The 25,999-nt window shown below is 36.6% G+C and overlaps 3 protein-coding genes across 6 annotated transcripts; 2 read left to right on the top strand and 1 right to left on the bottom strand.

Moving 5' to 3' along the window:
• The first annotated feature begins 1,259 nt into the window (after positions 1-1,259).
• LOC149731504 (carboxy-terminal domain RNA polymerase II polypeptide A small phosphatase 1-like) lies at positions 1,260-14,124 on the top strand. 2 transcript variants are annotated; one of them, XM_089884825.1, is made up of 8 exons: positions 1,266-2,149; positions 4,323-4,537; positions 4,808-4,921; positions 5,432-5,488; positions 7,662-7,754; positions 8,380-8,565; positions 9,780-9,967; positions 12,032-14,124. In XM_089884825.1, the coding sequence occupies exons 1-8, from the start codon at positions 1,972-1,974 to the stop codon at positions 12,033-12,035; spliced, it is 1,035 nt and encodes a 344-aa protein (XP_089740951.1). In that variant the 5' UTR covers positions 1,266-1,971; the 3' UTR covers positions 12,036-14,124. The 2 variants fall into 2 exon arrangements, with proteins under 2 accessions (XP_089740952.1, XP_089740951.1); XM_089884826.1 differs by lacking the exon at positions 12,032-14,124 and having other exon boundaries at positions 1,260-2,149; positions 9,780-9,971.
• On the bottom strand, positions 12,595-24,226 carry LOC149731502 (uncharacterized). Of its 3 annotated transcripts, none has more exons than XM_089884822.1 (9): positions 23,978-24,222; positions 23,580-23,702; positions 23,077-23,246; positions 22,700-22,832; positions 22,235-22,372; positions 21,816-21,899; positions 21,192-21,357; positions 20,883-21,028; positions 12,595-14,072 (listed from the first exon to the last, which is right to left on the bottom strand). In XM_089884822.1, exons 1-9 carry the CDS (start codon positions 24,038-24,040, stop codon positions 14,061-14,063), a joined length of 1,035 nt encoding a protein of 344 aa, XP_089740948.1. In that variant the 5' UTR covers positions 24,041-24,222; the 3' UTR covers positions 12,595-14,060. The 3 variants fall into 3 exon arrangements, with proteins under 3 accessions (XP_089740948.1, XP_089740947.1, XP_089740946.1); XM_089884821.1 differs by lacking the exon at positions 12,595-14,072 and adding an exon at positions 14,707-18,092 and having other exon boundaries at positions 23,978-24,226; XM_089884820.1 differs by lacking the exon at positions 12,595-14,072 and adding an exon at positions 19,705-20,243 and having other exon boundaries at positions 23,978-24,220.
• LOC149731503 (uncharacterized) lies at positions 18,413-19,756 on the top strand. The gene is made up of 2 exons (XM_089884827.1): positions 18,413-18,599; positions 18,901-19,756. Exons 1-2 carry the CDS (start codon positions 18,482-18,484, stop codon positions 19,347-19,349), a joined length of 567 nt encoding a protein of 188 aa, XP_089740953.1. The 5' UTR covers positions 18,413-18,481; the 3' UTR covers positions 19,350-19,756.
• Positions 24,227-25,999: the final 1,773 nt, after the last annotated feature.

Genomic DNA, 25,999 nt, shown 5'->3' with positions numbered 1-25,999 from the left:
AACCAGCTTTTAACGTGTAGCGCTAGTCCCCATATTACGTGAACGTTATACTTTTATTTCAAACACTAGCATTTTAGATACAGTAAGCACACAACTTATATATAAATACGTTGGATAAAAATGTTCATTTAGGTCCGTAGACATTCTTGAGCACTCGCGTGTGTCTTTTGCCCTTGTGCATGATACCTCTTTGATTTGAAATACCGTGCCTAGCGATTTTTTTACGGAAAATAAACCTAAGACCCAGGATTGTCTTGGACACAGTATATCCAATTGGAGGATTAGTTTCAGCCGCCTGTAAAGGCAGGGTGTTATTTTTGATCCTACACTCATCTACACGTTTTTGCTTAATTAGCCAGTCTCTTGTGGCAGCGGGACATCCCATGCCATGTAAGACGTGTGTAATACAAAACATGTAACATTAAAGCAAAATGATAACGGCAGATACCTACATGAGCGCGAGTGCCATGCCGACAAGGTAACTGAAAGCGCGAGGAAGCAATACGTGACCATTAGTGTCATAATAATCGGCAACTCTTCGCTTTGTTGCCACTTCTGCTCTCGCGAAACGGAAGAAAGGAAATAGACCACGGACAATTCTGGGTATATCATATTGAGTTTATATTTACTATTTCATTTTATCCTGGTTTTGAGCGCTGGAATTTAAATATGATGTGGAGCCTTACAAGTTCATTTCCCTTTAAATTCGGCTGGTAATGGTAGAATATGTTTATGTTATTAAGCCAATCGCAATTAGTGGCTTTGTTTTCTTGTACCCAACTGGATATACGCTTATTTTTAAGCTGATAGACAGTAGTGATGTTACTAAATAAAAATTACACTTACCATTGCCCTAGGTAAAAATAAATGAATCGACACGACGATTGACAAATTCGCGGGCTTTTATACTATTGAGAGTTAATCGTTACACTTGGCTAGTGGCTAGTGCGAGCGAAGTATAGTGTGGAAAGGAACACTAAAGTTCCGCGGTAAACAAACCCCGTGCTTTGCGCTTTACTTTAACTTTGCGGATGAGATACCTTGGGTTTCTTTGCATAGGACAAGTCATCCGTGTTTTGAAACAGACGGAGAAAAAGGGAGCGAAAGAATGTTTTGCACTGACGTCACTTACGTCACGGACGGATAACCTTTGGGTTTTCTCAAGAGATAATTTTCTTTCTCTTGTATTAACTGTAGGAGCTGCTCAACGATAACTGTCTGCGCATTTGCTCTGTAGATGTCCAGTCAAAACGCCATGTTGCCGAAATGTCAGAGAGTTGGTACGCAGAGTAAACAGTTCAGTTTGGCAATAATTAAACGGAGTGTTACCGTTGCAGCAATGTTGCTTGGTACTCTATTTATATTATGTGTGTGTCCAGTTGTTATGAGTCGTAGAAATATAAACAAGAGTGTTTTGAACAGGAGAGCGTTCAAAAATAGCGATGTCAACACGTTCTCACAGTGTAAAACAATGTTAAACTTTGAAGAGGTTCTTTACATTTAACCATTTCAATTTTAGTGGCACTTCATGGTGATTTAATATTAGAGTAAAGTATCTAAAGTTATTACATAGCACCGGTGCTTTCAGCGTAAACACTATAGTAACTATACCCGTGTTGCTTCGTTCTATTTATAAATTAATGTATAACGAGCGATCGCGCATTCGTGATATGCCTTGCCTATATTTTCGCCCATATATAATTCGTGTCTCGCTATGAAGTTTTGCAGAATGCTGGTAACCAACAGAGACTAAATCGTGTCCAGGTCATCAGTAGTTGTAGGTACTGCTCTGGTACTTTGCACAACCCCAAGCAAACTTGTAATTTTGCTAACAACAGCAAAGCAACGGCAAGTGTTTTGGACAACAGTGGACCGAGACCAACTATAACTGGAACTATAGCAGCTGTCACCCCGCATCTCTAAGGAATAAACCGGCAGTTTTAACAATTGTCACACATAAGTGACTTGTTAATGTTTGCTAGTGTGCTACGGAATTTAACAAATCCAATTGCTGTAAAAACCCAACAAGTCCAAAAGTTTTTGCCAAAGAGCCGACCGTCCCGTGCGATGGACGTGGCATCTTCAATTATCACACAAGTCGCTCGAGATGGAGAACAGATGAACAATGGTTATACCCCACCCACCCGAGGTATTATGTTGTTTGTTGATATTACTGCTCATACTTATCAGTGATTATATAAAGCCATATGTGGGTCCAATCCAGTACAGTCTTTGATGTATACTTTACATAAATGTTTTCTATGTTTTTAGTGGTTTACCAAATAAAGAAGCAAGGTTTTGACACAAGTTGTTTTACCTAAATTTAGGCGTCACTTGTTTTGGTTATTGTAATACAAATTTCATGTTACACTGGCCCAACAGTGTTTTTATTTTATTACTTTATTCCTGTTAATTATTCTGATCAGTTCTGCATATGATAGCCTATGTTTATTGTTAAATTCTTGTTAAAAGTGGCTTTTTTAGGTGTTTTATCTATTATGTTATTCTGCCTAATTTGCTTCATGTGAATATGTTATGCGTGGTTTGGCATACCGTTACAGCATATTGATTAATGATTACATGTAAATCTTAGTCCAAAAGTTGAAAACGTGTTTAAAGATTGAATGGTATTTACATGGTTTCATTTAAAAACAGATTTCTGTTGTGTAGACTGTCTGTGTTTCTGATAAAATTAGATATATATACTAGCAATTGTACAGTGTTATATGACAGGCATACTTTTTAAATTAAAATTGAATAAGTAAAAAAAAATATGTACAGAAACTAGTAACTACTCTGACAGTCTGAATCTGTTTAAATGAGTTTGTTTTTACCTTTTACCGCATAGTGGGTAAACATGTATTATTCCATGATCATAAGATACCATGATTTGCAATTGAGCAATTTGTTGAATTTGAAGTTTTTCTTGCGGTACTTGTCCTTGTCGCCTGAGGCAAAACAGGAGAACCTTGTATATCACTACAGTACTGACTGGTTGCTGGTATGTGCTTGGCTTGGCCACTCTTAAAGAATATAATGGTACATTAGTGGTGTATCAAGCTTCCATACTGCTTAATTAAAACTAATACAAATAAAGTTAATTTAAAAAGAAAAATTATTCATCTTTATTTTTGTTTATTTGCAAAAACTATGAATATACACAGTATCCTTTCATTTAAATTATAAATTCTAATATAGGGTGGCATTGTGCATTTTAATTAAGGCTACATGCTGTACCACCTATCTCTGTTGTACTGACTGTACATTGTTTCTTTATAAACATAAACTGATTATACTATTGGCGCTACTATACCACAATATGTATTTGTATCATATGGTTGTGCTACGTAATATAATGGCATGCTGCTGTGTCAGGGTAGAATGAGGTCATTAATGGACTGGCTAATGTTGATACAGAGTGAATGTGTCTTGTTTTGAACATTTGTTGGATGCAAGTTGAATTTATATGTAAAATACCTATTAACGTTAAAAAGTATTTTTAATTTGTCCCTATAATCCTAGCTAGGATATATTTATATTTTTTAAAATTTTGTTAAATGCAAGCTGAATTTATATGTAAACTCACTGTAGACGAGAATTTTTTTTTTGAATTTGTCCCTATAATCCTAGGATGTATATATATTTCTAATTTATAGTTTAAAAATCATGTGATATTGAAGATTGTTTTGTTGGTATGATTTATTACCGATATGGTATGTAGGAGATAATAGTGATTCTGTCATTGGCTAAACCTAGCAACCACAAAGTAGAACACAAAAGAGAGCAAATACACGCAAGTAACAGAATATATTATGCTTGGCATTGGTAGGATAAACAACTTCATCTGACCGTGTCCTTTTGTTGTGCGGAATGACTCACTGTCTGATCATGTTTTGTGCTACATATTTGTCACCTTTATGACAAAAATCTGTTTTTATGATATTTGCACACTATGGGCAATGGGCTTAGTATAATAAAATGTAAACAAAGAAAGCCACAAAATTACCAGTTTGAAATTTTTTTAAGTGCCGTATTAGTTTACTATTGATGTAAAGTACGAACATCTCATTGAAAGCCTGCATGTTTGGCTCAAATCTCATTACCACAGTGGAATTGTATATTTAATTCCCGTACTAAACCGCATTTATATCTTCCCTTGCTTTGTCTTTTTGAAAAAGGGTTTGGCCTAATGACACATTTATATAGCATTGATTTAGTGTGTAATTAATATGCCATAACATAAGGTTCCTGAATTAGGCTATGGTGGTTATATTTTGCTTCTTTTTGAAACAACAACAGTGACAACTGTCTTGTTTTACCAGATAACAGATCACATAAAGGTTCAGTCAAACGGAAGCAGAAGTCAGACTCACAACGGGGTACTCTGAGGTCCTTGCTGTGCTGCTTAGGCAGGCCGAAAAGGAAAACACCGTTCAATCATTCTGCCCCACAAGACAACTGGACCTCCTCCCAAAATGGGAAAACCGACCACACCCCCCCACCTTCTCCTGCCCTGGAGACAAAGACACCAGAATTGGTAATTGATCTAATTAATTCATTTCCGCCAACATCAAAGGCCAATTGGTTATACTATACAAAGCAATTTTAAAAGTTATTATGTATGGCGTAGGCTTTAATTTAAACTGTTATAAGATGGCATTGTGTTCTGTTTGCTACTTTATAAACTACCACCATATTTTTAATTTAAATCAGGTATGGGCGATTTCTTATCCAATCCTCAATGTACAGTAATAACCTAGCAGACAGCAAACACCTGATTTTATCGATGTATGTTTTATTTATATAGTGTAGAACAAATGGCAACCAACACTGCTTATTGCCACCACGGACAGAGAAGCACAATAATAAAAAGTGTGCGGTTATAGACCTGGATGAAACTCTTGTACATAGTTCTTTTAAGGTGGGTGACTTATACAGTGGGCTAAGTTCTGTGTTGAAATAGATGTCTTAACTCTTAACCAGTGTATTGCAAATCCACATTTTGTATATTCACCAAGGCACTACAGTAAAGTATTGATGTAAGTAGCTGGTTCTGTTCTAATAAGATCGGTAAACCTTACAAGGTTATTGACATTATAGTAGGTTGGGAGAGATGGGATATCTTTAGCACATAATATACAAATATCCTGTTCGAATTTTAAACAAATAACAATGGTCTATGGAAGTTGTGAGGATAACGATTTTATAATTCTTTGAATGTTCTATGTTTATGACCAAATGGGACAACAAATAGAATGAAATTGTGTCCCATTTTCCCCTACCCTTTTAGAAAGGTAACTTGAAACTTTACTGAAAACTTCCAAAGGAAATATTTAATCTTGCTCAGCTAATTTGCTGCAGTAGTTAGGAACATTCTCTCCCTGCAGCATTCTATGCAGCATACCTAACTTTAATAAATCCTCATTTACAGCCAATCAACAATGCAGATTTCATTGTTCCTGTTGAAATAGATGGAACTGTACATCAGGTAATTCATGTGTTAGATCGGTGGTTCTTAAACTTTTTTGTATACTTTACTCTTTTAACAAAGATGCTTGTCAGATTTACCCCCAATATGTAATATGGCGCTCATTTATTAAAGAGGGAAAACAACAAATTACATCGGTTTTCGGTTATGTTTAACGCAAGAGTTGTTCAATGTCTGGTAAAGTACTACAATTGGCACAATTTTTCTGTCTCGTCAACTGATGTGGATTTCGATTGGTAGCCCTCTATAGATTAATAATGATATTCTAATGCCTATTTTGTCAAACCTTTGGGGTATTTATGTTAAGGAATATTAAAACACGATTTCGCAGTGGGTTACTATTAATAGAATTATAGGCCGAAGTTAATTGTTTTCATAAAATGCTCCTTGCGGTCATTGTAGACAGTTGCAGACCACAGTAATTTTATTCATATTCCTGAGAAATGTAGTGTGTTTAACTTTGTCTGGGTTAAAACTTAAAATTGCTTTAGTTATTATATAGTTTTCAGTTTCCTTTTGGGCTATATTCCATATTTTATTGCATTATCCACATTTTTTAAAGTGTCTATATTTATCAGCTTTGAAAAAATGTCAAGAATGTAAAAATAGGGAATATAGCTCATGAGAAAACTATATAATACTGAACTGAAGGCAAAAAAGTTTTATTTTATATATATATATATATATATATTATATATATATAGGCTATACATAATAGTTTGTGAAAGTGTTAGTTCTTGTACAATATAATTAGGACTTTAGTTTTGCAGTTTAAGGTTCTTTATGTTTAGTTAACATTACAAAGCAGTTACATTACAACAGCATGTTTCACATAAACATGCGTTGCTACATATTACCTTCCTTGTCTTAAATCGGGTATCATGCTTTGAGTCATTAATGGTGAAATATTCAAGCTAATGCTATAATGAATTGTGTAGTGAGACAGCTTGAAGCGTTTTTGACCTGGCCACAATCATTTACCAATATTATGACACAGATTAATGCGTTATTGTTTTAGTTTCTTATTATGTGCGCATGACTTTATCTGAATAATACAGATTACCTGATTTATTGGTAAGAAAAATTCTTTTCACTCTTGGAGCATTGCAACCTAGTATTAGTTACATAATGTACCAAGCTCATAAATTTATGCATACTGTTTTTTTCCGCGAAAACCGCGCAATAAAAGGTTTTAAAATCCAGCTCATAGCTGGGCTCAAGTGTAGCTCTGGTGTTTAAGCCGATTAATATCTACATAGTTGAACTGATGTGTTCCTATAAGCATGATGAGTCCCTGGTTGTGAATGTTAAACTTCTGGTTACCAGGAAGAATGCAGGAAGGTATTGATGGGTGAATCACTTCAACCACTTGCTTGCAAAAGTGATCCCACTATCCTGAACATTGTTTATTCTTTTGATTTCTGTGTGCAAGTTTTAGGGCTTCATTTAACAAAAAAAGTAAAAAAAATAGTTTGGGTTGTTTTGGTCCTTTTTCTAGTCAAATGTAATGTGCTTCACAGGCCATACATAATTTTATTTGTTACCACAGTTTTTTTTTTAAATTTAAGTGAGCCTGTTTTTGTAAAAAAAAGAAATAAAAAAATATAAATATTCCATAATTTTATCAACGAAAACCAGTTAATACCATTCCGTATATCTGAGGAGTGAGTTTTACTAAAATGACAAGGCTTGTTGATTTGGACCTCCTAGCATTGTGTTCATATATATCTAAAAGTATTAAACTTCGCAGTTTACGATGTAGCATATTATCCCAATATATTTACCTCTTGACGCCTGTGGTATTCTCCCGTATGTACAGTCACTTGCACTGCTGTTTTCACACTGGGTTATTATTTATTTTCAGTTAGTTAGGTCTAACAGTTTGGGTTAATCTTTAATCTGCTACTGCTGCCTATGTGACTGCTTACAACAAAACAGTTTCAGTTTTTTACCAACTTTTTTCTTAGTTTTATCATTTTTATTCATAAATTTCGAATTAATATTATTTTTTGTTTTCAATTTTTTTGTTATTTTTATTTTATTTTTAAAATTCTAGGAATGCGTGCTAAAAAAGTATTCACCCTAAATACATAAGATTATCAATCCTTGTGGGTGGGCCACAGTTACATTAAAAGACATGACAGCAGATTTAAAATCCTATTATCTCTCCCAGGTTTATGTTTTGAAGCGTCCCCATGTAGACGAATACCTAAAACGAATGGGAGAAATGTTTGAATGCGTTTTATTCACTGCAAGTCTGGCCAAGGTAATTATAAATTCCTGCGTTGGAATAAATGTTGCTTTAACACTTTTTGCTTACTGTCTTCTCTATGTTTTATTCAAATCTCGATAAATATTTAATGTAAAACGGATAATATTTGGCAGTGAGTGCCCAAAAACTTATCACGTTTCTATTTTCAATATCGGATGTGGTGTAGGTTTTTTCGCTGAATAATAAGCTTTTGGTTTTCTTAGAACAGCTGGGATTTTATTGTTTTTCTAAAATAACATCCAAGAGACAACACACTGTTGTGTAGATTACTTGAGTTAATCTGCCTATTATGAATGGTCATTTAACCTGTGTCATATTTATAACCCTGCCACAAATTTTATTTTATAGCTATTTAACGGTAAATTTAATCATTTTCAGAAAATAAAAAGTAGTATTTTAAACCTATTTTTTAGGTAAATTTAATTAGTTTTTAATTTTAATTTTTTTTTTGTGAATTTAATAAGTATTTTATAAAATAAAAACATACTAAATTAGAACTGATGCCACCCATATTTATTTTTTATATTAGTATGCCTTGTTGCCACCCCAAACACCAAACCCTAACACATATTGTTTAACAAAACTACACCAAATTACATTTAACAACAATTTCCAACAGTACGCAGACCCAGTGTCGGATCTCCTTGATAAATCCGGGGTCTTCTCTTCCCGTCTCTTCCGAGAGTCTTGTGTCTTCCACCGTGGAAATTACGTCAAAGATTTGAGTCTCATCGGCCGTGACTTGAACAAGGTCATTATCATCGACAATTCTCCAGCTTCGTACATATTTCATCCAGACAACGCTGTAAGTCGATAAGTGTTACCTACCTGATGTTATATTGATTTTTTAAGCCTTGATCTCTAAACCTGGTCGCTCAGTGGATGTCTTAACCCTGTTTAGGCATATAATTGGCTTAGTAAGGTGTTTTTTTATACTAGAGCTTAAAGGGTATGTAACATGGACTTTTTCAGTGTTTACTGTGTAGTAGGTTTTTTCGTATCAAATTGTATTTATTTGAAAGCCTGTGTTAGTTTTGATATGTTGTGTCCAAGGGGCACAGATAAAGTTTAAAAACCGTTGTCTTTTTGAACTATACCTATGCGGCTATGCATTAGGCCAAAGTTTCTATTAAAATTCTATTCTATGTGGGTGAGGTCCTGGTTGAGGACCTGGGTCCTGGGGTTAAAGCTAGATTAGGCCCATTTTTTTGAGAACCGAATAACATGATATTATTAGTCGATATTTTAAAATGTAAGCTTTTTTGAATAGCAGTGCTGTTTTTGGTGCATAATACACTTTTCATACAGCTTTTCAATAATGAACTCTAATATTGTAATAATAAATACAATGTCACCATGTAATAGAGTCACCCCCATTCTAAGGGAGGTTAAGTGAGATAACCCACATAAATTACTTATTTGTCATTTTTATTGCTACTGTGCAAGCTGTACAGTGTTTTTATTTTGATCTTATCTTTGTATTATGCCCGCACCTATGGTAAATCTTGGTCTACTTTTCTATTTTCTGGATTGAAAAACTTTTTCATGTAGGATGTATATATGTATAGTAATGTATTAGTAAAAGCAGCACACAAAATATACCAATACCTTACCAGTATAATCACATAATTGAAATACAACTATCAGTCCACAATGTAACTTCTTATCATAAATAAAGTCTTTTTTAAATAACAACTTTACACCAAAATGTATGGATGGTATTGTATTTATGCTATATATTTATACCATCAATGTGACAGCTATCTCATTTACATATATAGTATAGGGAAGATGGGAAACCTTTTTATTCTATTTTCTTGTCCTATTCGATAGTAAACAAAGAACATTTAAAGAATTAAAGATGGAATTAAAAAAATCGTATCTTTTCATGACTCCCAATAGACTGTTGTTAATTGTTTAACTTTAAAACATGATGAGGATATTTATATATTATGTGCGAAAGGTGTCCTTCTTCCCCCACCCTACTATATATTCACAAAACCCCCCTGTTTCCCCCAGGTCCCCGTAATATCTTGGTTTGATGATCCAACTGACACCGAGCTCCTGGATCTTCTCCCGTTCCTGGAGGCAATCGCAGAGTCCGAGGATGTTTATTCTGTCCTCCGGACACATGGATTTACGTCTCATGCTAAGGAGACGACAGCTAACATACAGAGACAGACTGAACAAGAAGATGGCCAAGAGAGGTAGAATTTTCAATTTTTAAACATAACTTATTTTTTATTGATTTTGTCTGTCTTTCCAAAAACGGTAGCGAAGATTTAGAAGTATTTTAAACGAAAAGAAAGAATGTAGTGACAAAAAAGTGATTGTTCAAACACTCTTATAGTTATAAACATGGTACAAGTATGGTCGCTACAACGAGCCATTCATGTTTAATTATTTCTAAGTTAAACTTCTAATAAAAAAAAGTTATGCGTAAAAATATTAAAAATGGTATAATGTTAGTGCATTCAATGGTTTAGTAGGGAACTGATTTCTTGGACATGGCCAATTTTATTTCCTAGAACTCACCAGCCCGATTGGCCTTTCTAGGCCTTATGTATTATTATATGAATATCATTATATATGAGTAATAAGTTGTTATACAGGTTATTGCAGGTTTGCCTACACCATTTTGTAACATAAAATAGTAAATACTAAATGCCCATTTTATGTATTCAACACTATGGTATGATTTAGCTGTATTAAGTATTGAAAATAGTAGTCTTTATAAAATCATTATTTTAAAAAAAGCTTCAATTCCCATGCTATAGTGGTTAAAACTTGAGTGTGAAAACCAGTTGAGCTCATTAATCCAAATTCCTTCTTACTAAACCGCCTGCTAACAAAGTACCTAAATGACCCGACTACATGGCTTAGGCTATATACAATTTAAAGAGATTCATTTGCTTCAGCACCCTGCTGTTTAAACAGCTGCAGTTTTCTTAACTTGTTATTGAAGCTGGCATGCTTTTCTTTGCCATACTCCCACGATTTATATATGTAGGTGTGTACGACCGTAGGGTACTTCATTTCAACGTTTTATATCCGCGTTTCACATAACTTTGTTATACGAGTCAGTTGCTTGTTTACGGTTGTTAGCCCGTTATAGTTTTATTGGTAACGAAGCAGTAAAATACGCTGTAAAATGAAACGCTCGGTTTGGCTGCCCAATGAACCAACTGTACTTGCGTTGTTCAAGGCGATACAATTTAAACACGGGTCGATTTAATCTCTAATGCTGCAGATTATTCGGATTATTTCGATTGATGTTTTGTAAAGTTATCTGGCCAATGACGAGTCCTATGCGCAGGGCCAAGTCTCAAAAATAAGCCTGTACTAAATCCCCACACGCACCGTCCACGTTGTTCAACGTGGATAGCTAGGTGTTATGAACTGCATACTTTTGTGTTATACGCACTTCTACGTAAAATAGCGCCCGCGGTTTGACTCGCTGCATAACAACCAATGGTGTAACACTCCATATCACCATTAGCGCACATTTCTGTAGCCGTTGTGTGTATTGTTCGCAAAGCGCTGGTCGGCCTTGTTAAGAATGCAGCAGACATCATCAATCAACAACGCCACTTAAATCCCATGCCCGACTTATGCCTTTAGGCGCCATAACAAGGGGGTCACGGTGCCCTAATTTTGCTTGGGGTCACGTTGCCCTAATTAAAAAAATGGGATGTTATTATATGCGCTGGCACCCAGTTTCCACTTTAAAATCAATTTAATTCTAAATTGAAATGTCGTTTTGTAAACGCAAATATTTTTTCTATAAATTTGCTTTTAAATTAATAAATTCATGCACATTGTCGCTATGGCCGTTCTCTTAAAATTATAAGAAATTCGAACGTTTAGAAGTGTGCTAACATATAATCGAATTCTAAATATATAACATGTTTGAGTAATGCAAACAACACTACAGTGCCTTTTGAAAAAATCACACCTGTCATAAAACATCAAATCGCCAATGGTAACTGTACAGGTTAAACGTTGTGCAGCAAACTGAACCTACCGACCACTTAATAAATTGTCGTCGCAACTCGTCCGCAAAGTTAATCATTGTTGATGCTACCTGACGAGGACCTGTACTGCGACTAGGCAGACAGTAGGTCCAGGTTAAGCCATTGCACATTGGTTTAACAATGACCGTGCGTGTTGGCAAAAACCCCTTTAAAACAAGATTATGTCGCTTGTCGCGTGGACCAATTTCCACGTCTGATAAAAAGATAAAAGAAAGTTAATGATTGTTATTCGCGAAGGTGACAGCGGACAGTGCAACAACCGCCAACGTCCGGAATACACAACAGCCCACGCCACTTCGCCCATTCCTGGTCGATGCCAATTCAAGCAAGAACACGTCACCGCCCAACGACCTAAAGTGACCTTTGTGGGCCGAGACGTCGCCGGGAATATTTTCTCCCATGAACTGGCGGTGACCGGTTCGGACAAGCGGTATCGGCGCCTTCTGGTTTCAAAACGCTGTGTCATGACACGCGAAGCGGCTGTATAACGGTGCTACATAAAGTTTTAACTATAAAATAACAAGCAGTTTTCAGGCCTCGTTCCGTCCCACGCCGCCACTACCTGTAGCTACCAAATTGCTGAAGGTGTCCCACCCATAGTGCTCCGTGATCAAGGCGTCGTCATAGTCCCTGTTATAATTTCCTATACGCCAGCGCCCTCTTTCATTTGTATTATAGAAATAGTGTATGAGTACTCCGATCTAGGCACGTCAGCCACCTCAACGATCTTAGCGTTTTCTTCTGATCTAGTTTTACCAAACATACCGGACCGTAACTTATGAGTATGAGCTTATTTTGTATTACTCGCTGTCGTTAAAATCGTGCTTAATTTGCCTACAGGAGTTTTCCTCTGCCCGTAAGGCGCTCGCCGCTGCTTGTTCCAGCGTATTCTCCTAACTCGCCAAGTTTCAACTTTTTTTGCGATTTTTTTGTTTTCTGGGCTGTTAATACTTCAGCCAACAATTATGGGCGTCCGACTCTGCTCCCGAAGCGTTAGAATCGCCCCCTTTGACTCCCCCCCTATCGCCCAGTATCCAGGTGCCTTACAATTTCGTCTTCCGCTGCCTTTTCTCCGCTGTGACGTAATAAACCACATTAGAATTGCATTTGTGCCGACAGCGCCGGGCAAATGCATCTGCGCATGTCGCGACTGATGGAGCACCGGCGGTTATCCAATTACGCTCCATGGTCGTGTAAGTCGCCCCTACAAAGCATTTCCACTAAACAGTGATCTTTAGCGCACACACGCGGTAAATCTTTTCTGTAACTTGTCGACTTCTCGCGGCACTTAAACATTTTCTCCGTTGTTTTATTCGTCTACGCATCGTTTACATTTAATCTCGTTCTCGATTTTACCCGATTTGAAGTGTCTTTTCTACAACTCCGTGGTGCAAGCTACGCATCCCTATACCGGGAGGACATTTTACCCGAACCGCGCGGCCTAAATGAAACAGCGCTCCGAACAAACCCCCAGCTCGTCCACCCGCCAACCACAGCCGTCACGTTCACGTTATAGGCCAGCATGCATAATTCAACAACCAACGTCGCGTTTTCCGCAAACCCACTTCTAAATCTGGAATACTCAAGCCATGCATTAAACAATTCGGATTTCGGGAATCTCACTTTTTCTCTTTCTCCTCCTGAGCTCCTCATCAAAAGAGCATCCCTCCTTAAATTACATTCTGCAATTTTGGAAAATTACTAAATCCACTCCGTTTTTTTTTTTCTTAAACTAGTTGCCCACGGCCCAAAGTCTCATAGAAACGTTTAAGAATTTTTTTTCAGCACTTTTAACCATCGACCTTTTACTCAGCAGTGGGCACTTCTCAAAACTCCTTTTATTTTGAGCGCATTTTAGATTGGTTTTACCGTGTTTCCTAAATCGCCGTGTGACCCCCTATGTGTATAATGTAAGCCCGTGTATTTTATTACAGGGGTTCTTCTGCTTGGGTTTGCCAAATATTTTCATGCATTTAAATAGTAATAACATGTATAATTCCATGTGTGCGTCAACACAAATCTGATTTTAAATATCAGTTTTCAAAAGTAAAAGAACCCCTGTTTTAAAGTGATAAATTTAAATCTTTCGTTTTTTTCTTTCCATAATTTACCACACATTTCAAGTAATACCATTTTCATTTGTTCATTCATTTGGTAAAGTAGCGGCGTTAGGAATATTCACCATCATGTTTTAGACACTGTCCAAATCCTTTTTTTGTAATGAACTCTCTCTCGTTCGCCTTGTTTCCTGTCGCCAACTGTGCGATCATTGGTGGCCCTGAACAAAAAACGTATTTTGTATAAATTTCAATATATATAGCTCTAATCAAGCTAGTGTGTGGATGCTGGTGCAACAAGCAACAGCCTTGTTGGGAAAGTAAAAGCTGTTTGATATTTATCAACGGAAGTGTGGCCGGGAAGTATCTTTCAAAGGGAAGTAGCTCGTTGGAGAAGTTACGTCAGTTCGGTTCCATGGACTGTTTTGGAGAAAGTTGCAATATTGCTATCGTTTTATTTTACAGTCTTGTATATGTAAGAAAGCCAAGTAGAAGCAAATTCGTACTTCTATCTGGACACGAAAAACATCCTTTTTATAGCATTAATGAAAAGCATATCGGAAAAGGCAAACAGAAAAAGATCTTTGCACTTATGCAAGCAAGATTTCTGTCTAAAACGATTGCGTCTCTACAACGACTTTAATATATAGTAGGTTGGGGGAAGATGGGACACCTTTTTATTCTATTTTCTCGCCCAATTTGGTAGTTAACAAAGAAAATGCAAAAAAATATAAAAGCGTATCCTCACGACTCCCCTAGATCGTTCTTCCCCCACCCCACTGACCCATCTTCCCCCACCCCACTGACCCATCTTCCCCCACCCCACTGACCCATCTTTCCCCACCCCAGCACTGTACAATATTTAAGCTGTAGGTTAAACAAACTGTATCAATAAATCTGCACTTTGAAGTCAGCCGCTATAAGTAAATCAAATGGAACTTGGTAAGTAGTTGTTCTTGATTGTTAATTTGGTAGTTTTGGCTAATATATATTTTATCAGATATACTGTGGATCAGATGCTCGTTTCTGAATCGCCGATTACTCAAGTTTGGGTTACCCAGTTTGATTTTATAATATCTGCCCCATCCTACACCCCAACGCCAAGTAAACTTCAGAAAATATTTTTTCTGGGTAGTCAACTCCAGCACGGAAACGGAGACGCCGCGTTGGTGGCTAAAAAATGGAAGATAGTTTTGGCTTTGTGAATACTGGCCCTGGCAGTTTGAATGACGGGGAAATTAATAAAGCTACAGCTAAAAGACAACTCGTTGACTTTCTTGACTGGGATTTAGAAAGAGGTAGAGCCGGCCACAGTTCTGGTAACATATTCAGGTGCTCTAAGTTGGATGCGAATGGCAACGGAACTGTAACGGCGGGATAGTGATTGTAAGTTCCACTATCCGAGGATATGTTCGCATGAAAATCCGATGACGATTTGCGTTTTTTACCTTTAGTTTTAAAGCCGGGACAAAATGGCAATGCGTTACTGCAATGGGCAATTGTAGAAAAATCCGCTTGACGGATGGTCCAAAACAAGCTTACTTCCACGGTTGGTTGTCTCGGTTCGATAAACGGGTGTTCATTTTTCGCCCAGCTGAAGGTATTATTGTACCCATCAAGTTACAAAACTTATCTGTAGTAGTTCATCGGTACATAGGTTTTTTGTGCATTGATTTTTAAGTTAAATTAATATATTTTTAATATCTTGATCGTGTTTGAAACCATTAACGGTGTATGCTGGCAGTCGTGAGGATACGGTTTCGTGATTTTTTGATTGTGCTTTGTTTACTACCAAATGAGACGGGATCATTGAATAAAAAGGTGTCCCATCTTCCCGCACCCTACTACTATGTTATAAAGAGGTATCATTTTGCGTTAACGTTTTGGTTCGGCGGATAAGAGGAAAATTTCGAATAATTTGGTTTTGGGCAAATTTGATAAAATTATTGCTTTCTTGGTTATTCATTTTTGGTTAAACTTTATATGATTATACGTGCCCGATAGATCCTCATATTAGTTTGCGGTATCTTTGATTTATGATGTTTAAAGTCACCCTGGCACCGCAAAACAAACCAATAAAGTGTATGTGTAATCGCTTCATACTCATTGAACCCATGTTGCAGCTATTTTAATACGCCCACTATAAAACTTCCATGCTGGCCGGTCTAGACACTACAACAGTGTAAATGTATTAAACTGTTTACTCCTGACAACTTCCAGCGCCATCAATACCTTAACCTGCAATTTAAGGCTAGTGAATCATTATCTCAATAATGCTTTACAAGTACGTTATCCAATGGTTCGTGATTGGATTGGATAAACCAGCACCTAATCCACTTAAGTACTTTCAGTCAATAACAAAAACCTTTCTGCCAAACCAGCACTCAATAAAGACGATTGTTGTTGTCTCTGTATTTTGACTCTGACTGGATAATGCTATATATTATAGAGTATAGTGCAAGAGATTAACTTATATGGTTTGTAGATATTAATTGTATCATCTACACAAGATTTTGTTACGTTAGGTATAGCAACCGGTACAGTTCCAGAAAAATATACTTATTTTCCTTTAATTCGCTTGTTTTTGTAAGAAAAGTTACTGTGTTTTTTTCTCATTTTTATTTCCAATTTTCCTTCAAAAGCTGAAATAAGATTATTTAAGTTACACATGCGCAAAAAATGCTTTTAGTAGTATACTTTTGATCGACATACATGAATTACGGATTTTTTATTTAAAAGATACATATTTGTAAATTGTCATTTAGGGCCTATAAGCTCAAAAGTAAACTACTACAACGGTGTTACAAACTTTAAGTTTAAAACATATAAAATGACCATGACTAAAACAGTACGTATGTGCATTACGCACAGCTGGCATGTTAGTGTTTACTTTACAAGAAAAAAAGAAGCCCCTACTGCCGAATTACGATAACCAAAGGAGAAAGGCTTCAAACTACTTCGTATTTACGTCAACCAAAGGCAGTCGCGGGCCTGCAGGTAAACTAATGACGTAACAAACCGAAAACCAAATAGACATTAGGTTGAGGGAGACTATACAGTCGTTTTATTAGACCAGAAAAAAGAAAACAAGTAAAGTTGCCGCCAAGGGACATAGTTCATGTTACATACACCAAGCGGCGATCAGCATTAGACCAAAAAAGTTAAGATAATAGGGTAAGCATAAAATAACACAAACTAGCGGAGCGTATACACATTCACAAGCTTAGAGCTTAGATAGATCATATTGTAGAAGCACTTAAACGTTGAGTGTTAGACCAACAGTGACCGGAACTTTACCTCAGTAGGGTAAGGTAAAGGTTCCAAATATTGGCCACCGCATGTGTGACTTATAATAGCGTATTACCGTATGCGAACAATTTGCATTGTTGTGTCCCACCGAGCCTAAAATGTCAAATAAAAGTATACGGTAGTCGTGCAGACCAAAACGGTAAGGGATTACTGAGAAATACGATAATGATATGCGCCGTTTTGTCAGTGGAATTTAAATTGCTCTATTAAAGTGATAGGACAGAAAAGGTTGCAAAAGTCGTTTTGTATATAGTAGGGTGGGAGAGGACACCTTTAGCACATAATATCCAAAAATCCTGATCGTGTTTCAAACAATTAACAACGGTCTATGAAAGTAGTAGGGATATAGTTTTATAATTCTTTAAATGTTCTTTGTTTACAACCAAATGGGACCTGAAAATAGAATGAAAAGGTGTCCTATCTTCCCCCACCCTACTATATCTCAACGAAACATTCAACTCTAACGATATTTCAAAATGGCGGTATGTGTGTTTAGGTTACAATAAGAAAGGTACATAACAATAGCAAAGCAAACCAGTCAATCACAATGCTTTCTTTACAATAACCACGGTGTGTTTGAGTTATGGATTAAAGCCCGGATGTCTTGTACTTGCATTGTAAAACACGATCAGCTATTTCGCCACGTCGTGCCCCAGCCCGCAAGATCGTAATTTAGCTTTGAGTTTGTTTGTTTCCAGGTTTTAGACTAGCGACAATAAACCTGCATTTCTGCGCGCAAAGACTGAGCACGTACGCGAAAAACGAGCTCCGTCGGTCAACTATACAGACACGCTTAAGAGTAGACACATTGTATTCGACGAGGGTAAACAGAGCTTTAAATAGCTTGCTGGTCGTTGGTAGTTCACAAGCTGATCGCTTTTATGGCAGATTCAAGCAGCAAAGTCAACAGGTGGTCAGTAGTAGCATGTTAGCTAAAGGTACAATGCAGCATAAGTTAGATACTTCTACCTATAGCTTTGCGTAAATAATGAAGGTAACAAAACTGGCAGCAGATCTAGGCTGCATCTTTTTTGCAGATATAGGACTGTGGCGTAAGATAGGGCACGATTAGTATATATATATATAGCATCCAAATATGCGGATCGCGTTTTAAACAGTTAGCAACGGTCTATGGGAGTCGATTATATAATATTGTGAATAATCTTTAAATCTTACCAAATGGGACGAGAAAAGATAATAAAAATGTCTCATCTTACCCCACACATTAATGTCAAATTCTATAATAAATCCTTTTGAATTCCAACAGGGTATAATGTATCTGTGGCTTTAGCAACTGTTTGTCTATATTTATCTTCAAAAAATGACCATTTGCTCTTTTCAATTTCAAAAGCAATATTTGAAGTCGTTGGAAAACGTCTTAAAGATTTTGGAAATACTTTTGTGCGGCGGGTGTTGGTGTGTGATTTATCTCGGAAACGGTAGGTTAGAATTACATTTTTATCTGCGCAAAAACGTAGATTTCTGTACTGTGGAAATATTAGGGTGGGATGGGACAAATTTTCAAACTATTTTCCCGTCCAGTTTGGTAGTGAACAAAGAATGTTTAGAGAATTATATACCCGTAGCCACGAAGAGCGTTCGTAATTGTTAAAAACAAGATCCGGAAATATGGGCTTTGTACTATAGAAAGCGATCGATCCGTTACGCATAAAGTGCGAAAAACTAACTACATTAGTCGTTCTTACGACGTACTCATTAAAAATGTATGAACTTTTTTAGTAATGGCGGAGAGTAACACAATGCCAAGTATTAACGACGAAGTGATGGTATTCACCTTATGCTCGCTGCCTGCCTGGATCCTCACCTGTCTGACTTATGTGCTGTTCCTGTTCACTGCACCAAGAAAACAAACTATGATATTCGATTTGTTCCTGAACCTCGTGTTCTGCGCGGGTCTAGCTTTTGCGGTCGGTTTTGCCGGGACTAAAAAGGCTTTCTTGTGGCACTGCATAAACGAAGACGGCGAGCATGTGGACATACACTACTGTAGCTCACCTGATTTCCTAGAGATCCGTAACGGAGGCGAAAACATGGCAGTTCTTGTACTGGGAACACTCTCCGCTGCTGTATATTTCACTCACATGATCTTTATGGCGGCGACGTTTTGCACGACCAACGCTCTGACAATGCACGGAGACAACAGGGGCATTTTTCAATCAGTAACGTGACGAGATTTCCCATAAATATAAGCTATTCCAATAGCATGTTGTTACAAAGTAACATATTTATCGTATCATGTTGTACCACATGCATTTCCAGACGTTTTTTTAGATCCTGCTGCTAATGCTACACTCGCCTTATTGTGTAACAAGAAAGTCCCAAAAAGGGGCGTCTTATTCCATATACTTTGAGTTTGGCCATATCTTCAGCATTTCTATACGAACATAACCGGTGATACACAATTCCTGAGCACACAAGAAAAATTCCTTGCAATCCGTGACATGGGGCACGATGGTCGTTCCATTCTATATATTTCTTATTCGTTGTTGGGTATACTGCCGATTTTACGAGACGAACGCCTACTACTCGTGGGTTGAATCATGTTTGTCGTGTAAATAAAACTTCACGTAACAAATATTACGCCATCATAACCGAGATGATTAAAAATAACTTTTAGCCAGCGTCTGAACTTTGTGAAGCAACCCTGTGTTATATAGTAGGGTGGGGGAGGATGGGACATGTTTTATTCTATTTTCTCGTTCTATTTTGTAGTAAACAAAGAACATTCAGGCAACTATAAAACCGTGTCCTCACGACTTCCATAAACGGTTGTTAATTGTTTAAATCACGATTAGGATATTTAGATATAATGTGCTAAATGCATCCCATTTTACCCCACGGTACTATAATACCCGCAGAAAATGTCGGCGCAAAACTCATATTTTTTGCGATAGTTTCCATACAATGCTTCTTGAACTGAACAGTTATATTTATCTTTCGTTATCAGGCAGCTTTTCAGGTAAGTCGAAGCCAGCAGTCATTTTCGTATCGGGTTCCAATTGCGGTATGCTGTTCGGCAAGTCGTTTCCATCATCCTGCAGCGCGAGACTTTTCTCTGAGGCCTAAGACCAGGTTACAGGGCGAGTCAATCCAACGGCCCACACACGCGCACGCAAACAGCCTCAAAACGAACAGTAAACAACAGCAAACGTTTATACGCTGGCGTTCAGTCGGTTTATGGTATACATCAATCAAAAGGCGGATTTCGCGTACGGTAAATTCTACATTCGTGTAGAAAGTTTTAACTAATGTATTCTACATTGTGTTCCCGCAGTAATATTACATAATCGACTTGAATAAAAAAGTAAACTTTTTTAAGTTAAATGTACTTTCGGTTAATCACATTGTAAACCTAATCATTAAATGACCTTTTGTACACAACGGTTATAAACAGCTTAACTGTGTTTACAGGTCAAGCATGTACCAGCCAACAAATCCGTATCTTATAACTAAACGTTGTGGAAATAATGATATAATTTTCTAGACAGGGGGAAAATGGGACACCTTTTTATTCTATTTTCTCGTCCTATTTGATAGTAAACAAAGAACATTTAAATAAATATAAAACCGTTTTTCTGTGACTTCCATAGACCGTTGTTAATTGTTTAAAACACTGTCAGGATATTTGGATATTATGCGCTAAAGGTGTCCCGTCCTCCCCCCACCCTACCATATATAACTTAAATGAACATCTTATTTACCTTATCTGTATTGAGGTCGCTATTCTCAGAAATTTTCTTTTCGTTTAAATTTACTTGAACGGCCACGTTTTTCGTTTTTGTATGATTTGATTTTACCCGCAAATCGTCCAATTCGGAAATACAGGTTTCTAGTTTTTGTTGCAGCTCTATAAAACATAAGAGAATTGCACTGTCACTTATGTGTGTACTTTGGCTGTGAAATCTCGTCAAACATAGATAAGGTTTTAGAGTAACCAATACGAAAACCACACTTTAGCTTTAAAACTAGTTTATTTACTTTGGAAAATGAATTTTACGATCTATACTTACCAGAAATAGTTTTATTGCCAAGTTGTTCATTTCTCTCTAGCAGTTGGTTTGTTTTGGACATGGCAATGGCTGATTCAGATAAACTTGTTTTTGAGATTTCAAGCTCTTTTTCCAAGGCTTGATTTTCCAATTGCAACATTTTCGTTTTTCCAACAGCGGATTCTAACTATAAATAGAATTTTTTTGATGAATTATGATAAGTGTACTTGGATGGTTTATTAGGGCCATTAGCTATATTGATTTAATCAATACTGTATTAAGACCTTGAATGGAAAACTAATTATAAAACAAACGAACTGACTCAACGTTACATTGGACTGCTTATTCTCCTATTTATTAACTATATCTTTGATTGTAATTTACTTACTTTATCCTCGCGTGGCCGGGAATGACAGTCTTTAAACATGGGTGTTCTGTTTCATACACCTCGTGTCGGCTTACGAATTACCAAGTATGTTACTTTGTGGGTGATTATTTTTTGGGCATGTTTTTCATTTTTATTTGTGGCTGATAATTTGGACAACCCATTAGTGACTACTGGGTTGACTACTGGGCAATTGCTATAAGGACACATACGCCCACAATGGTGGCAGCGAAGAGCCTTGAACCCATATCACATTTTACCTGTATATTAATTTGTTCATATTTCTTGCTTTGATTTCCATTGCTTTCTTCTTTAAGAGCAAGTCTGCTGTTTAACTCTGCCACCTTAAGTTACGAATAAAATAAGTATGAAATATCATATAATTAATATATACAGAATATTCTCATAACATTTCTAGAAAACTACAGTGTAGACACGGGTGTTCCGTTTCATACACCTCAGGTTACCCCGTATGTAACTTTGTGGGTAATTTTTATTGTTTTATATGTATATTTATAAATTTTAAACTCAAAACCTCTGGGTTAGTGGTATGCGCACTAACCAACTGTGCTATGGCACGAATAAACCATAATATGGTACAAAACGTTTACTTACAGAAAAAGCCTGTTATTGTCAAATACTGAAACATTTACAAACAATTGCTCAAACTAATATAGACCTCAAATACTAGATTTTTCTTTTCTTTTTTAAGATCTTCAATAATGCACTTCTGATGTTCTTTAACCAAAATTAAGTTTCGAATGATGTTACCGGACGCTTCAATGTTTCTTTCTAAAGTTGACTGTACTGCACTGGTCTAATTATATGGAATGAATTATTTGATAAAAGGTTAAAAAAACAGAAAAAAGGACCCTAATTGAACAACGAAATGAACTGGTGTTACTGTAATTAAATCTTATTCCATTTTAATTTCATGCCTGTTTTTAAAAACTAATTACTAATTACAATGGTTGCTATAACTTGTTAATAGACATATTCTAATATTTACATTGTGCAAAATGACTGCTTTTTGGAGTTATAAACTAATGGAAAACATGTGAAACCAAATACCTGCATATTATACAGCTAAAATTTGATCATGTTGCAAAATGCTAATATCTAATTGCAACACTAAAATTACAACCTGTTGGAGCTGTTGCGCTAACTTCTGCGCCGTGGATTGAAACTGAGTAGTTCTATTCAGAAATGAATCGCAAGACTGCATGCTCACTACCAACTTTTTCTCAGTTTTCTCAAGCTTTTTTTCCAGATCCGTACTTATAGATAAAACGTAATAAAATTTATTTCAAAAAATGAACTTCTGAGCTGGTATGGTTTAATTAAAATTTACAGTTGCGAGATAGTGGTTTAAAACCGCATATTTCCTCAATGGAAGATAGCTTATATAATCCAACAGACAAAGTCAGTGTTACCCACTCTTTATAAAGCTATGGCAATCTTAATTGGTAAACAGTAGCCCATTATAAGCGTATTGGAATACAACATAACATTAAACCTCACCGTATAGCACTGAAACCAACAATTTTTGACTTCAGCTCTTTAATTGAGGATTCAGCAGCAGAAAGAGCAACTTTAAGTTTACTGTTTTCTTCCAACAAGTTGGAGTCACGGTTAAATCCACCAAGTTGTTTCAACTGCTGCTCTAATTCAGAACATCTCTCTTCACTTTTCTAGAAAGAAAACATTTCTTTGCTTTAGTATCTGACGGGCATTTGTTGAAACCAGTGATTCTTTTATAATTGATGGAAAAAGGGGCACAGTTTTCTGTGAACTGTTGCACCTGACTAAACAGGCTTATCTGTGAGACAATGTAGGATTATTTAACTAAAATTGTTTTAGTTACACTACACCCTTATTTTCAATTTGGTCAGTGTTTCATATGTACTGGTAGGTATCTTAAACTCTTTATACATTAAGATTGCAAAAAAAAGGAACAGTTCGAATAGTGACTCTTATTTATCCTTATATGACCAGTTAACAATGTACACCACATATGCACTTACTTTTAACATGGACTGATATTTGTCAGCAGCATCACCAAGTCCAATCTTCTCACCATGCAAAACAGCAATCTTTCCTTCCAATGTTTCATTCATCACCCTATAGTGTCGTAACTCTTCAACGATCTGAAAATTAAGCAGTTGTTAAAAGAAGTGGTGCTTCACTGCTTGTGAAAAATCTGCTTGGTGTCTAGACCAGAGGCTACAAGTTCAAGGCCCGATCCTGCTCCTATTATGGGCGTTTCTGTGCTTGGGTAAGACACTTATTGGCAATTGCTCCAACCCAGTAGTTCTCTTTTAAGTTATTCGAATTTTCCGTTATGCAAACATACTAAAAAAAACTACGGCGAAAAACAGACGAATTAGTAACGTAATTTAGCTATAGTATGTAAAATACGAACCTGAAGAAATTTATTCCATTGAGTGAGGAACTGGGCTTGATCCATGTTACTATTTAGTATCATAAATATTTGTGTGAGATGTTTAAATCGTGTGTTTACTAAACAGAAAACTTTCTGTAATTTTGGGTTGGCGCCTTATTGGTGTTTCCCCATTTAAAGAACAATTCAAGTTTAGTTTTCATAAAATTTTAATAATCAAAGCAAGTTTAAATTTAAAAATGAAGTAGCATATCATACCAATTACAAACGTCTTGAGTGAAACAATACATATTCAATCAATTCGCTATAAGCAGAGTCCGTATATGGCTATAAGCAATACTTTTATTTGTAGTAGTTTCGGTTAAAAATTCCAATCGCCGGGTGTCAGCGCGGAGGCAGGTATTCAAACTTTGGATAAATTAAAATAGCAAGGTGCTCAAAGTATTTTTGCGTTTAATTTGTAATTAGCTCAAGTGTACCAAGGTGAGGCAAAATTAAAATTTCGTGTCTGTATACATAAATCTATATAAACCCAAAAAGTACATTTTATGTTTTAGAAAATGAGAGGTTGGGCTATACAAAATAGGTTACGCATGGGCGTTTACCTTTTATATGTAAAACAAAAACTGTGTGAACCTATATTGCCAATATTAAAAACATATATTAAGCCGAAGATTGCGGATTATCTATTTACAATGTTAAAATATCCTAGTTTGTATAGGCAAAGGGTCAGCCAATAGTATTGTTTATAGCGTGGACACAGACAAGAAGGTGCGTAGCTAGGTATTGGAATAAGTGACCAATAAAACTCAATTCGGATATTGCGGTGGGAAATTGCGGGACGACCACTGATGGCTTGTGTTAGTCTATAATGCCGGGCCTTCGGTGTGCAAACAGGCTTAGCAGAAAAGAGGCGATTTGACAAACGACGTTAATTATTAACGGGCTCAAAGAAGTATTGCCTCCCGCCCATATCTAGCCCAATCCTTTGTTATCAAATTTGGTTTCAGTTATTTAAGTTTTGAAACATTTTGCAACAATTTGGGTAATCTGTTGGTCGACTGTTTTCCTGATTTCTTAGCCCCCAAATAATTATATATACGATATTTTGCAATCCGAGGGCAAAGGCTGTTTTCATCTGTATTGCGTTTAGACAAGTAAGGTCCTCTACGAATTTTCGCACCTGAGTCAGTAAAATTGTCGAAAGCGACGGCTTGGTTATTTATGAACTGACGAGCGGAGTGTTCGAATAACCTATCACGTGTCAGAGCGTCACTACACACACAGGTACGTCGTTGACAGATTATCTATTTGCTGAGGCTTAGCATTTCTCGTTGGCCATAGTTTAGGTTTAGAGGGTGGTAAGGTACACATTATACGTTTACATGCAGCTCGTCCAAAGTTGTAGCTCTTGGTAAGCATAAACAGTTGTGGATGATTGGTTAATCGCTGCTGGTATAAATATACGAGTTTTGCAATTGAGAACTGAATCAGTAAAAAGAATGAGAGACAGATAGAACATGACATTCATTGTTTGGTATTTTTTAAGCAGTGGAATGTAATGAATTCCGCCTTACCGTTTCACCGGATGCAGAAATAACGCATCGTTTACGAGTGTTATGGCGTGTGGGTTTTTTCAGAGTGGTATCATGAACTGTTGACCTGGACCACAGTGACGAAGTGGGCAGATAGGGCCGAGCAAAGAAGCCATTCAGTTGCGTTCAGCCGCTTCCAGCACCGTCCTGTGTAAGCCAAGTCATCACGAATCGGTGCTTGCTTTGTGTGATAGATTAGGCCCGAATAAACCCACCGTCGACGTAGGCCGTACATCAACCACCACAAAGCGATTTGGCGTCGAAAAAAACGTTCTCAACCTTCTATGTTACTCAATGAACCCATTCGAAATGACCGAGGTTTATTTAAAACGACTTAACCCCACACAGAACAATAGTGGCGTGAATAGATTTATTAGCCGACCCAGCTAAACTAACTTTATGAAGATTTATTACGTTGCATAGCGTTAAAAAGAAAATAGCACCTGAA

Source organism: Ciona robusta, chromosome 9, assembly GCF_009617815.1.
Source record: "Ciona robusta chromosome 9, ASM961781v2".
NCBI lineage: Eukaryota > Metazoa > Chordata > Ascidiacea > Phlebobranchia > Cionidae > Ciona > Ciona robusta.
This window is presented reverse-complemented; position numbering and strand designations above follow the sequence as displayed.

What these genes read in the sequence shown, in the direction of transcription:
- LOC149731504 (XM_089884825.1), top strand. Translation starts at nt 1,972, where the DNA reads ATGTTTGCTAGTGTGCTACGGAATTTAACAAATCCAATTGCTGTAAAA. An exon ending in TAGATGGAACTGTACATCAG is followed by an intron (nt 5,489 to 7,661) that starts GTAATTCATGTG and finishes TATCTCTCCCAG; the next exon opens with GTTTATGTTTTGAAGCGTCC. An exon ending in TCACTGCAAGTCTGGCCAAG is followed by an intron (nt 7,755 to 8,379) that starts GTAATTATAAAT and finishes AATTTCCAACAG; the next exon opens with TACGCAGACCCAGTGTCGGA.
- LOC149731503 (XM_089884827.1), top strand. Translation starts at nt 18,482, where the DNA reads ATGACCATTTGCTCTTTTCAATTTCAAAAGCAATATTTGAAGTCGTTG. An exon ending in TGTGATTTATCTCGGAAACG is followed by an intron (nt 18,600 to 18,900) that starts GTAGGTTAGAAT and finishes GAACTTTTTTAG; the next exon opens with TAATGGCGGAGAGTAACACA.
- LOC149731502 (XM_089884820.1), bottom strand. Translation starts at nt 24,040, where the DNA reads ATGATACTAAATAGTAACATGGATCAAGCCCAGTTCCTCACTCAATGG. An exon ending in ATGAACAAATTAATATACAG is followed by an intron (nt 21,358 to 21,815) that starts GTAAAATGTGAT and finishes TTCTATTTATAG; the next exon opens with TTAGAATCCGCTGTTGGAAA. An exon ending in GCGACCTCAATACAGATAAG is followed by an intron (nt 20,244 to 20,882) that starts GTAAATAAGATG and finishes ACCTGGTCTTAG; the next exon opens with GCCTCAGAGAAAAGTCTCGC.